The 14,861-nt window shown below is 41.5% G+C and overlaps 2 protein-coding genes across 6 annotated transcripts in view; one reads left to right on the plus strand and one right to left on the minus strand.

The window, feature by feature from the left end:
• LOC114669326 (zinc finger protein OZF-like) overlaps positions 1-14,861 on the plus strand; it is a 523,681-nt gene that overhangs the window by 442,731 nt on the left and 66,089 nt on the right. The gene's annotated exons all lie outside the window — the stretch shown is intronic.
• Positions 12,804-14,861, minus strand: part of LOC114669349 (zinc finger protein OZF-like) — a 106,622-nt gene continuing 104,564 nt past the window's right edge. Inside the window, exon 4 of one of the 2 annotated variants that reach the window (XR_007933956.1) lies at positions 12,804-13,039. Coding sequence is in view for 1 of the 2 variants with exons in the window: in XM_051921732.1 (XP_051777692.1) it covers positions 13,425-14,034 (610 nt within the window). In the remaining variant the exon portion in view is untranslated. Of the gene's footprint in view, positions 14,035-14,861 lie in introns of both variants that reach the window. The other variant, XM_051921732.1, reaches the window with a different exon arrangement.

Here is a 14,861-nt window from a genome sequence, read left to right on the forward strand (position 1 = left end):
TATGGGGTACTGGACCCCCTGATAAGGGCTGTTCAGTCCCTGTACGATCGGTGCCAGAGCTTGGTCCGCATTACCGGCAGTAAGTCGAACCCGTTTCCAGTGAGAGTTGGACTCCGCCAGGGCTGCCCTTTGTCACCGATTCTGTTCATAACTTTTATGGACAGAATTTCTAGGCGCAGCCAGGGTGTTGAGGGGTTCCGGTTTGGTGGACTCAGGATTGGGTCACTGCTTTTTGCAGATGATGTTGTCCTGTTTGCTTCATCAGGCCGTGATCTTCAGCTCTCTCTGGATCGGTTCGCAGCCGAGTGTGAAGCGGCTGGGATGGGAATCAGCACCTCCAAATCCGAGACCATGGTCCTCAGCCGGAAAAGGGTGGAGTGCCCTCTCAGGGTTTGTAGCGAGATCCTGCCCCAAGTGGAGGAGTTCAAGTATCTCGGGGTCTTGTTCACGAGTGAGGGAAGAATGGAGCGTGAGATCGACAGGCGGATCGGTGCGGCATCCGCAGTAATTCGGGTGTTGCATCGGTCTGTCATGGTAAAAAAGGAGCTGAGCCGCAAGGCGAAGCTCTCAATTTACCGGTCGATCTATGTTCCTACCCTCACCTATGGTCATGAGCTATGGGTAGTGACCGAAAGAACGAGATCACGAATACATGCGGCTGAAATGAGTTTCCTCCGCAGGGTGTCTGGGCTCTCCCTTAAAGATAGGGTGAGAAGCTCAGTCATCCGGGAGGGGCTCAGAGTAGAGCCACTGCTCCTCCGCATCGAGAGGAGTCAGATGAGGTGGCTCGGGCATCTGATCAGGATGCCTCCTGGACGTCTCCCTGGTGAGGTGTTCCGGGCACGTCTAACCGGGAGGAGGCCCCGGGGAAGACCCAGGACACGCTGGAGGGACTATGTCTCTCGACTGGCCTGGGAACGCCTTGGGATTCTCCAGGAAGAGCTAGAAGAAGTGGCCGGGGAGAGGGAAGTCTGGGCATCTCTGCTCAAGCTGCTGCCCCCGCGACCCGACCTCGGATAAGCGGGAGACGATGGATGGATGGATGCTCCTTGACAGGATAGAGTGGACACTTCCGTTTCTCAATTAAAAGTATGCAGAGGAGCAGGAAAAGTCTGAGAGAGAGAAGGAGAAGCAACACAATCAATTCAAATCGGACAGAAGCTCTACAAGCTTTTAAAGTAAGCAGAGTACCGCGGGAGAGGCATATCACTCGAAGGAGCTGCTAGAAAGGGAAAGAAGGTAATCTGTCAACGTTTTTCAGGGGTTTTCCCAGCAGCGTCTGTATTCTCTAGAGGTGCGATCAGCTCCCCAGCTCACTATATATATATATATATATATATATATTTATAGTGGTCTGCAGTGGGCTGGCGCCCTGCCCGGGGTTTGTTTCCTGCCTTGCGCCCTGTGTTGGCTGGGATTGGCTCCAGCAGACCCCCGTGACCCTGTGTTCGGATTCAGCGGGTTGGAAAATGGATGGATGGATGGAAACACATTTAACCATTAGTCAAATATAACACAAGTAAACACAAAATGCAGTTTGTAAATGGTGGTTTTTATTATTTAGGGAGAAAAAAAAATCCAAACCTACATGGCCCTATGTGAAAAAGTAATTGCCCCCTGAACCTAATAACTGGTTGGGCCACCCTTAGCAGCAATAACTGCAATCAAGCGTTTGCGATAACTTGCAATGAGTCTTTTACAGCGCTCTGGAGGAATTTTGGCCCACTCATCTTTGCAAAATTGTTGTAATTCAGCTTTATTTGAGGGTTTTCTAGCATGAACCGCCTTTTTAAGGTCATGCCATAGCATCTCAATTGGATTCAGGTCAGGACTTTGACTAGGTCACTCCAAAGTCTTCATTTTGTTTTTCTTCAGCCATTCAGAGGTGGATTTGCTGGTGTGTTTTGGGTCATTGTCCTGTTGCAGCACCCAAGATCGCTTCAGCTTGAGTTGACGAACAGATGGCCAGACGTTCTCCTTCAGGATTTTTTGGTAGACAGTAGAATTCATGGTTCCATCTATCACAGCAAGCCTTCCAGGTCCTGAAGCAGTAAAACAACCCCAGACCATCACACTACCACCACCATATTTTACTGTTGGTATGATGTTCTTTTTCTGAAATGCTGTGTTCCTTTTACGCCAGATGTAACGGGACATTTGCCTTCCAAAAAGTTCAACTTTTGACTCATCAGTCCACAAGGTATTTTCCCAAAAGTCTTGGCAATCATTGAGATGTTTCTTAGCAAAATTGAGACGAGCCCTAATGTTCTTTTTGCTTAACAGTGGTTTGCGTCTTGGAAATCTGCCATGCAGGCCGTTTTTGCCCAGTCTCTTTCTTATGGTGGAGTCGTGAACACTGACCTTAATTGAGGCAAGTGAGGCCTGCAGTTCTTTAGACGTTGTCCTGGGGTCTTTTGTGACCTCTCGGATGAGTCGTCTCTGCGCTCTTGGGGTAATTTTAGTCGGCCGGCCACTCCTGGGAAGGTTCACCACTGTTCCATGTTTTTGCCATTTGTGGATAATGGCTCTCACTGTGGTTCACTGGAGTCCCAAAGCTTTAGAAATGGCTTTATAACCTTTACCAGACTGATAGATCTCAATTACTTCTGTTCTCATTTGTTCCTGAATTTCTTTGGATCTTGGCATGATGTCTAGCTTTTGAGGTGCTGTTGGTCTACTTCTCTGTGTCAGGCAGCTCCTATTTAAGTGATTTCTTGATTGAAACAGGTGTGGCAGTAATCAGGCCTGGGGGTGGCTACGGAAATTGAACTCAGGTGTGATACACCACAGTTAGGTTATTTTTTAACAAGGGGGCAATTACTTTTTCACACAGGGCCATGTAGGTTTGGATTTTTTTTCTCCCTAAATAATAAACACCATCATTTAAAAACTGCATTTTGTGTTTACTTGTGTTATATTTGACTAATGGTTAAATGTGTTTGATGATCAGAAACATTTTGTGTGACAAACATGCAAAAGAATAAGAAATCAGGAAGGGGGCAAATAGTTTTTCACACCACTGTATATACACATTTATCAAAAAGCTTAACAACATACCAAAAATTTTACAAAATTTTATACAAATTGCTTGCAAAACTCAAAAGTGTAGAAAAAAAAAAAAAACAGGCATTTTACAGATCTTCCCCCAAATTAAAAAATACTCAGTCCATGGGTAGACCAAAGCCTTACAATATTTACAAAACAAATGGCTCTGTGGCAGCCACAAACTAACGCCTGTCCTTTTTTGACTCCATTGGTTTAATTGGCCTCTATAAGACAGCCAGACACTGAGCCACCCAGCCTCTCTCCATCTCCAGCACATCACCTGTCAATTGTCATGTGACCCTATGGCATCGTCAGGCTGACATCGTCCACGTAAAGACAGATAGAGAAGTGTATTGCTGCAGATCAGGGTGGATCAGGAGGCAGGATAACTGTCAATCAAGTTCGACTTCAGCAAATCATATCGTGCTAATTCACAGCTTCGATGAAATACAATAATCAAAAAAACTCACCTGTCCAATTATCAACGTTTGAAGTGTAACTTTAACCAAATGTTTCACAGTTTGTGATCCCTACCACTTTGAGGTTCCGCCTTGTAGAGTTTCCTCTTAAATAACCCGCCGTTGTACCAAGCGACGAAACTCCATTAAACAAAAGGAGACAAAAAAGAAGCTGCAGTGACGAAACTCCATTAGACAAATGAAGAAGAAGAAGTAGCAACAAAACTAATTGTTCATATTTTTGACAGTGGAAGTAAGTGTGCTTCAAAATGAAAATGTTTGAAATTTGCAGTTTTCTTCTTATTTTTTAATAATTGCATATTGCATGGTTATGTTTGTACCGTGAACCTTTGTGTTTGTATTAATCATCATTTTCACTGTAGTAATTGATTTATATTCAGTACTTGAAGTGGGCCATCACTCAGCGGTACTGGCAACTCTTCAAATTCGACAAGATGAGTTTCACGAGAACTCCTCGACTGTGGATAGAAGACGAAAAAAAACTTTTACAAGCATCTTGGAAACGCTTCATTAGTCCTTGTGTGGTAAAGCAGGCTTTGCATAAAATTCAGATTGACTCCAGTGGTGCACCAGGTTACCTTTTTATTCTTTTCAGTTTACTTCCTTATGTTGGAGTTCTTGGAGTAATGTGTCTAAACTGTAATACCAAGTAATCTGCCGTGTTTTTGTACCTTCAACGTTAACAAACTTTCATGGTAGTTTTGTGCAGATGATGTCTGCCATTTCTAAATTGTTAAAGACTTTCCTGTAATGTGTCAGACAGAGTGATGATTATGAAGATGGAAAATTGGAGGTGTGATGATGAATGTTGTTAGTGCATATGCACCGCAAGTTGGGTGTGCGATGGGTGAGAAAGAAGATTTTTGGAGTGAGTTGGATGAAGTGATGAACAGTGTACCCAAGGGCCAGACAGTGGTGATTGGAGTAGATTTCAATGGACATGTTGGTGAAGGGAACAGAGGAGATGAGGAGGTGATGGGTAGGTATGGTGTCAAGGAGAGGAATGAAGAAGGTCAGAGGACAGTGGATTTTGCCAAAAGGATGGACATGGCTATGGTGAATACATATTTTAAGAAGAGGGAGGAACATAGGATGACGTACAAGAGAGGAGGAAGATGCACACAGGTAGATTACATCCTATGCAGAAGAGTCAATCTGAAGGAGTTTGAAGACTGCAAAGTGGTGACAGAGGAAAGTGTAGTTAAGCAGCATAGGGTGGTGGTCTGGAGGATGACGTTGGAGATCAAGAAGAGGAAGAGAGTGAGGGCAGAGCCAAGGATCAAATGGCGGAAGTTGAAAAAGGAAGACTGCAAGGTTGAGTTTAGGGAGGAGGTGAGACGGGCACTGGGTGGCAGTGAAGAGTCACCAGACAGCTGGACAACTACAGCAGATGTAGTAAGGGTGACAGCAAGAAGGGTGCTTGGTGTGACATCTGGACAGAGGAAGGAGGAAAAGGAAACCTGGTGGTGGAATGAGGAAATACAGGAGAGTATACAGAGGAAGAGGATGGTGAAGAATAAGTGGGATAGTCAGAGAGATGCAGAAAGTAGACAAGAGTACAAGGAGATACATTGCAAGGTGAAGAGAGAGGTGGTGAAGGCTAAAGAAAAGGCGTATGATGAGTTGTATGAGAGGTTGGACATTAATGAGGGTGAAAAGGACCGGTGGGCTAGAAAGAGGGGCTGAGCTGGGAAAAATGAGCAGCAGGTTAGGGTGATAAAGATGGAAACGTACTCACAAGCAAGGAGAGTGTGTGCAGCAGATGGAAAGAGTACTGTGAGAGGCTGAAGAATGAAGCAAATGAGAGAGAGGTCGGATGATGTGGAGATAGTGAATCAGGAAGTGCAACGGATTAGCAAGGAGGAAGTAAGGACAGTGATGAAGAGGATGAAAAATGGAAAGGCCGTTGGTCCAGATGACATACCTGTGGAAGCATGGAGGTGTTTAGGAGAGATGGCAGTGGAGTTTATAACCAGATTGTTTAATGGAATCTTGGAAAGTGAGAGGATGTCTGAGGAGTGGAGAAGAAGTGTACTGGTGCCAATATTTAAGAATAAGGGGGATGTGCAGGACTGTAGTTACTACAGGGGGATAAAACTGATGAGCCACAGCATGAAGTTATAGGAAAGAGTAGTGGAAGCTCAGTTAAGTAGTGAGGTGATGATTAGTGAGCAGCAGGATGGTTTCATGCCAAGAAAGAGCACCACAGATGTGATGTTTGCTCTGAGGATGTTGATGGAGAAGTATAGAGAAGGCCAGAAGGAGTTACATTGTGTCTTTGTAGACCTGGAAAAAACATATGACAGGGGGCCTTGAGAGGAGCTGTGGTATTGTATGAGGGAGCTGGGAGTGGCAGAGAAGTACGTAGACGGGAGTCTCCATGGACTATGATGTTTGCTTATGACATTGTGATCTGTAATGATAGTAAGGAGCAGGTTGAGGAGACCCTGGAGAGGTGGAGATATGCTCTAGAGAGGAGAGGAATGAAGGTCAGTAGGAACAAGACAGAATACATGTGAGTAAATGAGAGGGAGGTCAGTGGAATGGTGAGGATGCAGGGAGTAGAGTTAGTGAAGGTGGAGGAGTTTAAATAGTTGGGAGCCACAGTACAGCGTAATGGGAATTGTGGAAGAGAAGTGAAAAAGAGAGTGCAGGCAGGGTGGAGAAGAGTGTCAGGAGTGATTTGTGACAGACGGGTATCAGCGAGAGTGAAAGGGAAGGTCTACAGGACAGTAGTGAGACCAGCTGTGTTATATGGGCTGGAGACGGTGGCACAGGAGACAGAGCTGGAGGTGGCAGAGTTAAAGATGATAAGATTTGCATTGTGTGTGACGAGGATGGACAGGATTAGAAATGAGGACATTAGAGGTCAGCTCAGGTGGGACAGTTGGGAGACAGAGAGGTGAGATTGCGTTGGTTTGGACATATGCAGAGGAGAGATGCTAAATATATTGGGAGAAGGATGCTGAGGATAGAGCTGCCAGGGAAGAGGAGAAGAAGAAGGCCTAAGAGGAGGTTTATGGATGTGGTGAGAGAGGACATGCAGGTGATGGGTGTTAAAGAATAAGATGCAGAGGACAGAAAGATATGGAAGAAGATGATCCGCTGTGGCAACCCCTAACGGGAGCAGCTGAAATAAGAAGAAAATTTATGTTTAGATTGTATAGGATAAGATTTCAGTACTTTATCTCTTCTCCTCTGTTAGTATCTGACCACGGAGGAACCCTTTGATATTACTGCTCTCAGTCTTTTAAAGATGCTGATATATTTGTTTTTCTTCATGTGTGGCATACTTTTAACTGTGGAGTTCAATTCCTAGTTGGGGCATCGCATATGCTCCTTGCCCAAAGTTTAGAAAATGACAGTTATGTAGTTCTTGTCTGTTAGTTTACAAATACGTTTAGGAGACAATATGAACGATTTACTTGGGGCGTCCACCTAGAATCTGTAACAAATTGATGAGCATATTCTGCGCAAGGTGGCTCGGAGGCTAGGGATCTGCACTGGCAATCGGAAGGTTGCTGGTTTGAATCCCATAAATGCCAGTAGGGACTCTGCTCTGTTGGGCCCTTAAGCTAGGTTCTTAACCTGCAATTGCTGAGCGCATTGAGTAGTGAGAAAAGCGCTATATAATAATAATAATAATAATTCTTTGCATTTATAACAGTCCAGTGTCTATTCTACCCCATGTCGATCATATCAGAGAGGCTAAGAAACGCTTCACTAAAGCTGACGTGGTCATTACACCAGTATATGCACAAGACACTCTCATTAAACGTTTTTACTATTCAGTGATTCCCAGATCTGTAGCTGATTTGTATTACTGATTTCCAAAAAGCAATGCGAGTAAAAGCGAGCTCTGCATAACTAATCACAACTGTCTTCTGCAATTTTAGGAAAGCTTCGGGAGTTCTGTGTTAATGAGACAAAAAAGTTGTAAAGAAACTTTGCGAATTCATCCAGAGGTGGACATAAAGATCACTCAAGTACTGACAAGAAGGGGCAGCTGGATAAGCACATCTGGAGCCAAACCTTCAAAAAAGCACCTGACTTTGTCAGCAACATCCTTTCCTTCTGAATGCATCTTATCAAAGGCTGCGCCGGGGGGTAAATAAGTAATCTTCTGAACTGCAACACAACAGATAAATCAATGATGTAAATAGAATTGCAGATAGACTAAGCTTTTGTCGTTTCTGTGTTCTTAAACCATCTTCAGTTCCACAATCCCCCGCAGTCACTGTCACATTTAACGTTCCCTGCTCCTCACCTGTCGTGTCACCCAAAGTATCAACACTCAGTGTCATTCAAGGCTTTACTGTCCTTCCTTTCATAGACATAAAATAAGACACACATTTCCTCTACATACGTGTCCAATAATAATAGTAAACTGGCAGGAACGAGAAAAAGCACAAGATGGGAATATTCATGACAAGAGCCTCGACATCAGGGTGAGGATGTGCCTTGTCACCCATTACGTGAGCTCATCTGTCACACGTTACACTCGGGGGCAAATGCAATGGAGAATACCGACAATGTACACCTTCACAAGTGGAATAAATCGACTGTACAGTAAAGCATTCCATTATCAAACATCAAAATACAAAGGAGAACATTTCAGATAAACGAGTTTTGTTATTCATAAACAATGCTATTATATGTGTTGTTACTTTTTATTTATTCTCACCAAACTTTACATATCTACATGGGTAATATGTTTATAATAGTTCTGATTAAAATACACTGTCAAAATAAATTAATGAACAAACTGAGACATTGGCCTGTAGGGAATATAAAAAGCTTGTGAGTTGTCATTTAGGACAGAATGCATTGTTAACGTCACGCACTCTACTGACACGATGTCATGAAAACAAAGAAACAGCACAGTTCAGAATATAAAACAGAATCTCAATGAGTGTCATCAAAACTGGAGTTAAATTCCTTGTATTCCTTGTATGTGTGCATATTTGGCCAATAAATGTGATTCAGGTAAGTGTTTGCCACATTTATTACAGACAAACTGCGTCTCCCTGTTTGAATTCTATTGCAAGTCAAAAGGTTGTTTCTTTGTAAAAACTCTTTGCCACATTTACAGCAGTCATTTGGCTTCTCCCCTTTGTGAGTTTTAATGCGGGTACAGAAATGGCACTAATGCACGTTGTAAATGACATTCTGATATCCTGTGATGCTTGAAACTCCACTGGAATTCTGTAGTTAAGACTTGAGCACAGTGTTTGACACCACTGACCATACAATTTTACTGCACAGGCTGGAAAATGACGTTGGGCTCACAGGCACTGGTTTAGTTCTTATTTATCAAATCGATTCCAACAAGTACAGAAATGTGCTGACAGGACTCCATCATTATACACAGAAATTCAATATGGTGTCCCGCAGGGCTCAGTACTGGGACCTTTACTGTTTTCACTTTACAGGCTTCCACTGGGGTCTCTCATTAGGAAACATCATGTTAGTTTTCATTCGTATGCAGATGACACCCAGTTATACCTTTCATTTAGATCAAATGAAGTTTCTGTGATGTTGTCTTTAATTAGTTGTGTTAGTGAATTAAATGAGTGGATTAGTGAATTAAACACAGATAAAACAGATGTTAGAGGGAATGACGCGGATCACAATATTTTGTTATTTAACTCAGTTGGAATCACCATTAATTTTACTGAATCAGCCCACAATCTAGGCGTTATTTTTGATTCTAGTATGTCATTTAAAGCACACATGTCAAAGTTGTCCAAATCAGGTTTCTTCCATCTTAAAAAAGTTGGGAAATTAAGGCGTTTTCTAAATAAGGAGGATTCAGAGAAATTAATTCATGCATTTATTTCTAGTACGATTTACTACTGCAACGTGGTGTTCACTGGAAGTTCAAACTGTTCTTTATACAGCTTCCAGTTAATCCAAAATGCTTCTGCAAGAATTATTACAAGAACAAGAAAATACAAACACATAACTCCAGTTTTTAAATCCTTACACTGGCTCCCAGTTAAGTTTAGGGCGGATTTGAAAATCCTCCTTTAAACATATAAAGCATTAAATGGCCGAGGTCCGGCTTACTTGTTTAAACTTATCATGACTTAAAACCAGAAATGCACATTAACATCTTAAGATCCCGTTCTGCTTATGAATACAAGGGTTAATAAAATAACAGTGGGGGGTCGAGCTTTTAGTTACAAGGCCCCTAAACTGTGGACTGGTCTGCCTGCTACTATAAGAGATGCCCCTTCGATCTCAGCTTTTAAATCCCGGCTGAAGACTCACTATTTCAGTTTAGCACACCCTGACTAGAGCTGCTGATTAACTGTAAAGACTGCATCTCTGTTGTTAGTCATTAGCACTTAAACATAAGTAACATGATAGTTAGAATTGGATACTAACCCTCACCTATTCTGTTTCTCTTCTTGGTATTCAAATGTGACGGTGCCACAGCCCACCTGCCAAGTTGTTCTGCCTGCCTAAGGAAAAGTCATCCCTGATGGAGGATTGCAGGAATCATTAGGTAGAGGGGTACTTTGATTGAATTGGCTGGCCCAGCTGTGGCATGGGCAATAGGGGATGGCAGCAAGATGGCCGAGGTCTCCAGGACTCTGACCAAATCCAAATCATATTATGTGATATCATCTACTGTTCAATTGTGCACTTTATTAATAATATTTCTATCGCACTATTATATTGTATTGAGGATTACTTGTGTTCTGTTCTGTTTATTGCGGTGTATTGACCCCCTTCTCTTTGACAACCACTGCACGCCCAACCAACTTGGAAAGGGATCTCTCTTTGAACTGCCTTTCCTAAGGTTTCTTCCATTTTTATCCCAACAAATGTTTCTTTTTTTGGGAGGTGAGTTTTTCCTTGTCTTCTTAGAGAGTCAAGGCTGGGGGGCTGTCAAAAGGCAGGGCCCATTAAATCCCATTGCAGCACTTCTTCTGTAATTTTGGCCTATACAAAAATAAATTGTGAAGAGTGCTATTGGAGAAAGTTAGACAATAAATGGTGTATTTTCACATTAACTAAATAGGTTACAAATACAAGCTTTCGAGGCAGCTAAGGCCCCTTCAGCTTGCATTTGTAATCTATTTAGTTAGCCAGTAAAAGGGGTCATTTCACCCTACTTTCTCCTGTATCAATCTATGGTTAACACGGTACAACACTCTACTGCAAAGAGTGTTATTGTGACAGAATTGTTTTCCACATTCAGGACAGCAAAATGGCTTCTCCTGTGTGAATTCTTTTGTGATCCTGTGTATTACTTGTGTTTCTGAATGGACGAGTAGTAACTCTCTCTGACTAATAAGAAGAAAAGAGAAATCTTAGTTATTGGCAAACATGGACATTGTAAGGGCGTTAGAAATAAACTTGATGCCTTAGGCTTAACAGTGAAATGTGAGGTAAAGAATTTAGAAGTAATCACTGACTGACCTCAATTTGAAATCACATATCACATCACATTCCACTTCAGGAATACAGCTAACGTTAGACCTCTTATAACTTTATAAGACATTGAAAAATGAGTTCACACTTTTGTTTTCAGTCAAATAGATTACCATAATGTATTCTTTACAGGACTACCTAAGAAAGCCATCAATCAGTTACAGTTAGTGCAGAATGCAGCAGCAAGAATCTTAACCAGAAAATGAAAGTCTGAGCACATCTCATCAGTTTTAGCGTTGTTACATTGGTTACTCGTGTCATTTAGAACTGACTTTAAAATACTACGACATATAGTCCTCTACTTATGAACTTTTGAGATGTGAACTTTCATATATATGAACAAAGTGGTCCTCAAGTCCAAAATTAGCACTTAAGGATAATTCACATGTCCGCCGTATGGTGGCAGCAGGGGTGGGAAGATCTTTATGATAACAAAAATAACTATTTCATGTACAATACTTGTAATTTGCTCAAAGCACATTAAAAACTACCAAAAAACATTGTTTATATGTCCAAATCAAGAGCTGTCTGAAATTAAAACATTTATCAACAGATGCTGGATTTATGAACAGAATGGATTTACAAACAGACTGCTGCAAAGGAACCTGTTTCTAAGTAGGAGATCGACTGTAATGGTTTACACAGCCTTAAATAATCTCACCCAGTCCTACATTTTGGAATGTCTGTCCCCTTACACTCCCAGTCATAACCTCAGATCTTCAAATGAAGGTTTGCTTATAATTTGAAGAGCTAATCTGAAAAGAATTGGTGAGGTGGCCTTTTGCAGTTACACACCTAAAATTTTAAATACTTTACCAATAGAAATTCACCAGGCTAATACTGCAGAACATTTAAAATAATGATAAAAACACATTATTTTAAAATGGCTTTTTCATAGCTACATTTTAGTTGTATCCCTATTAGTCTATATGGACACTGGATTATCATTTTCCTCTGGGTTCTACAGTACCATACTAATCTGTACTATTCTCTGCTGTCTTCTCCATTTCTTCTTTGGTGATGATGTGCTCCACCACCTCCTGATCAACACACCACACTGCCTCATGTTTATGGACTGAATGGCGTGTGTCCCAGATGTCCACATCGTCATCATCATCAAAATCTTCATGTGAAGCATGTAAACCATGACGACTGATTAGATACAATGTTAACTAGAATGACTAGTGGTGGCTGGACAGTATTTTGGCCGTGGATCCCCTGCAGATTTTTTTTTCTTGGGCCTAACTGGAGTTTTTTTTTTTTTTCCGTCTTGGCCATTCAACATTATCTTTTTCTTTGTTACATACTGTATAATATTGCCTAATGATTTTATATTCCTTCTTATTTCATCTTGTAAAGTAGTTTGAGCTAAGCTGTTTGTATGAAAATGAGCAATACAAATAAATGTTGTATCCAAAAGGTTGTTTCTCCATGAAAACTGTATGCCACCCATATGGCTTCTCCACTGCGTGAATATTAATGTGCATCAGAAGAGTATTTCTGTGCCAGAATTGTTTACCACATTCAGAACAACAATTCAGCTTCTCTCAGGTTTAATTCTTCCAAATTGTCTTGGTGTGCTTACTATCAAAACAGGAGTGAACATCACTCTTTAGTCAGGAGAGTCTCATTGTACTGCTTAACTTCTCACTCTCTTAAGTTTGCCACAAGGACTCAATGAAGAACCTGCATTGTTCCTAATAAGGTTTCTTTTTGCAGTTCATAAGGAGTTATTGTAATTTGTCAAGATGGGCCTGAACGTTTTTCTTTATCAGTCCTGTTCATCCTACAACAACAGGCACTTCTTCCATTTCCTTTTTTTGTCCCACATTTCACTTGTCATATCTCAGACTGCATTTCTTGGTATTTTGTTTCTTGCCTCTCCAATCTTAGGACTGAGAAATCACGAGGAACTAATAATTCTGTTATCCAGGATTTCTTACATCTGGTTTTCTGGCCTGTATTTTTCAGTCAGTCAGTATTGCTGTGCCACAGCTGACCTGTACCTCCTCATTTTCCATTGTGCGGTCTGAGTTGTGGTCCCAGTGTCTTTCTGGTGCTGGTAAGTTGTACTTCTTGCAGAGTTTCCAGCAAATAAGCCTGGCCACTTTGTGGTGTTGTGCAGTTTATAATCCTTCAGCAATCAGTACCTCGCACCCAGCAACAAGATGTCTGACTGCTTCTACTTCTTTCTGGCAGAAGTGAAAATTACGAGTTATTTTTAATTCCCCCCCCCATTTATGATCTGACACACTTTGTGTGCAAACCACTGTTTTGTGCACCTATGATGAGGCGTACATCTTTTGGTCTTAGTTTGCCCCTCGTAAGCCATGCATGGGTGAGTTCTGTGTGCACATGAGGCTGCTGGAGGTGGGCAGTGTATTTACCACTTTACTTGTTTCTCCAATTAGATCTTTTCTGTTTTCATCAGACTTTTTGAATTCTTTCTTCTGCTGCTTAGCATATTGTACTGTGTTCATCTGTGGACAAGATGGGGGAGTTTGTGTTATTTTTATCCCTCGTGTGTATTCTTTGATGTTTCTTAAGACAGCTTCTCTGTGAAAACTTTTTGCCACATTCAAAACATTGATATGGCTTCTCTCCTGTGTGAATTCTTCGGTGCCTTTGAAGTTGGAAACTTCGTGAAAACTTTTTGCCACATTCAGAACAGTCATATGGCTTCTCCCCTGTGTGAATTCTTTGGTGGCTCTGAAGATAGCTTCTCTGTGAAAACATTTTGCCACATTCTGAACAGTCATATGGCTTCCCTGTGTGAATTCTTTGGTGGCTCTTAAGATGGCTTTTCTGTGAAAACGTTTGGCCACATTCAGAGCAGCAATACGGCTTCTCTACTGAGTGAGTTTTAATGTGTTTCTGAAGAAAACTACTGCAAACGAATTGTTTTCCACATTCAGAACAGCAATATGGCTTCTGTCCTGTGTGAATTATTTGATGGCGCTGAAAATTGCTTCTCTCTGAAAACTGTTTACCACATTCAGAACAGTCGTACGGCTTCTCTCCTGAGTGAATTCGTTGGTGGCTCTTAAGATGGCTTCTCTGTGAAAACCTTTTCCCACATTCAGAGCAGCAATACGGCTTCTCTCCTGAGTGAGTTTTAATGTGTTTCTGAAGAAAACTACTGTAAAAGAATTGTTTGCCACATACAGAACAGCAATATCGCTTCTCTCCTGTGTGAATTTTAACGTGTGTCTGAAGATAACCAAGGCATGAGAATTGTTTACCACATTCAAGGCAGCAATACGGCTTCTCTCCTGTGTGAAGTCTTTGGTGCCTTTGAAGTTGGAATCTTTGTGAAAACTTTTTGCCACATTCAGCACAGTCATATGGCTTCTCCCCTGTGTGAATTTTTCGGTGCCTTTGAAGGTGGAATCTTCGTGAAAATTTTTTCCCACATTCAGAGCAGCAATACGGCTTCTCTCCTGAGTGAGTTTTAATGTGTATCTGAAATTTACTACTGTAAGAGAATTGTTTCCCACATTCAGAGCAGCAAAATGGCTTCTCTCCTGTGTGAATTCTTTTGTGGCACCAAAGATGGCTTCTGTCTGAAAACTGTTTGCCACATTCAGAACTGCAGTGAAGCTTGATTCCTGTATAAAGTTTAAAAGAAAAAAAAGTTTAGTTTTTAACCCACCACTTTCATACTGACATTATCTTACAACGCTAAATAAATATTGCTTTAATTTATGAACAAACTTTGATAAGCATAAGCTATCATAAGACTTAAGTTGCAAGTGAATAGAGACTCAACTTGTTCATTTTTTTCAATTTCAACTACTCACCACATGAGCACAATTATAGGAACCAAGAAGTTAAAAGAGTAAAATAAAAAGATCACATGTGATAGGCACAATCAACAAGACTATTGTTGATTTT

This window comes from Erpetoichthys calabaricus (assembly GCF_900747795.2).
Source record: "Erpetoichthys calabaricus chromosome 1 unlocalized genomic scaffold, fErpCal1.3 SUPER_1_unloc_22, whole genome shotgun sequence".
Lineage (NCBI taxonomy): Eukaryota > Metazoa > Chordata > Cladistia > Polypteriformes > Polypteridae > Erpetoichthys > Erpetoichthys calabaricus.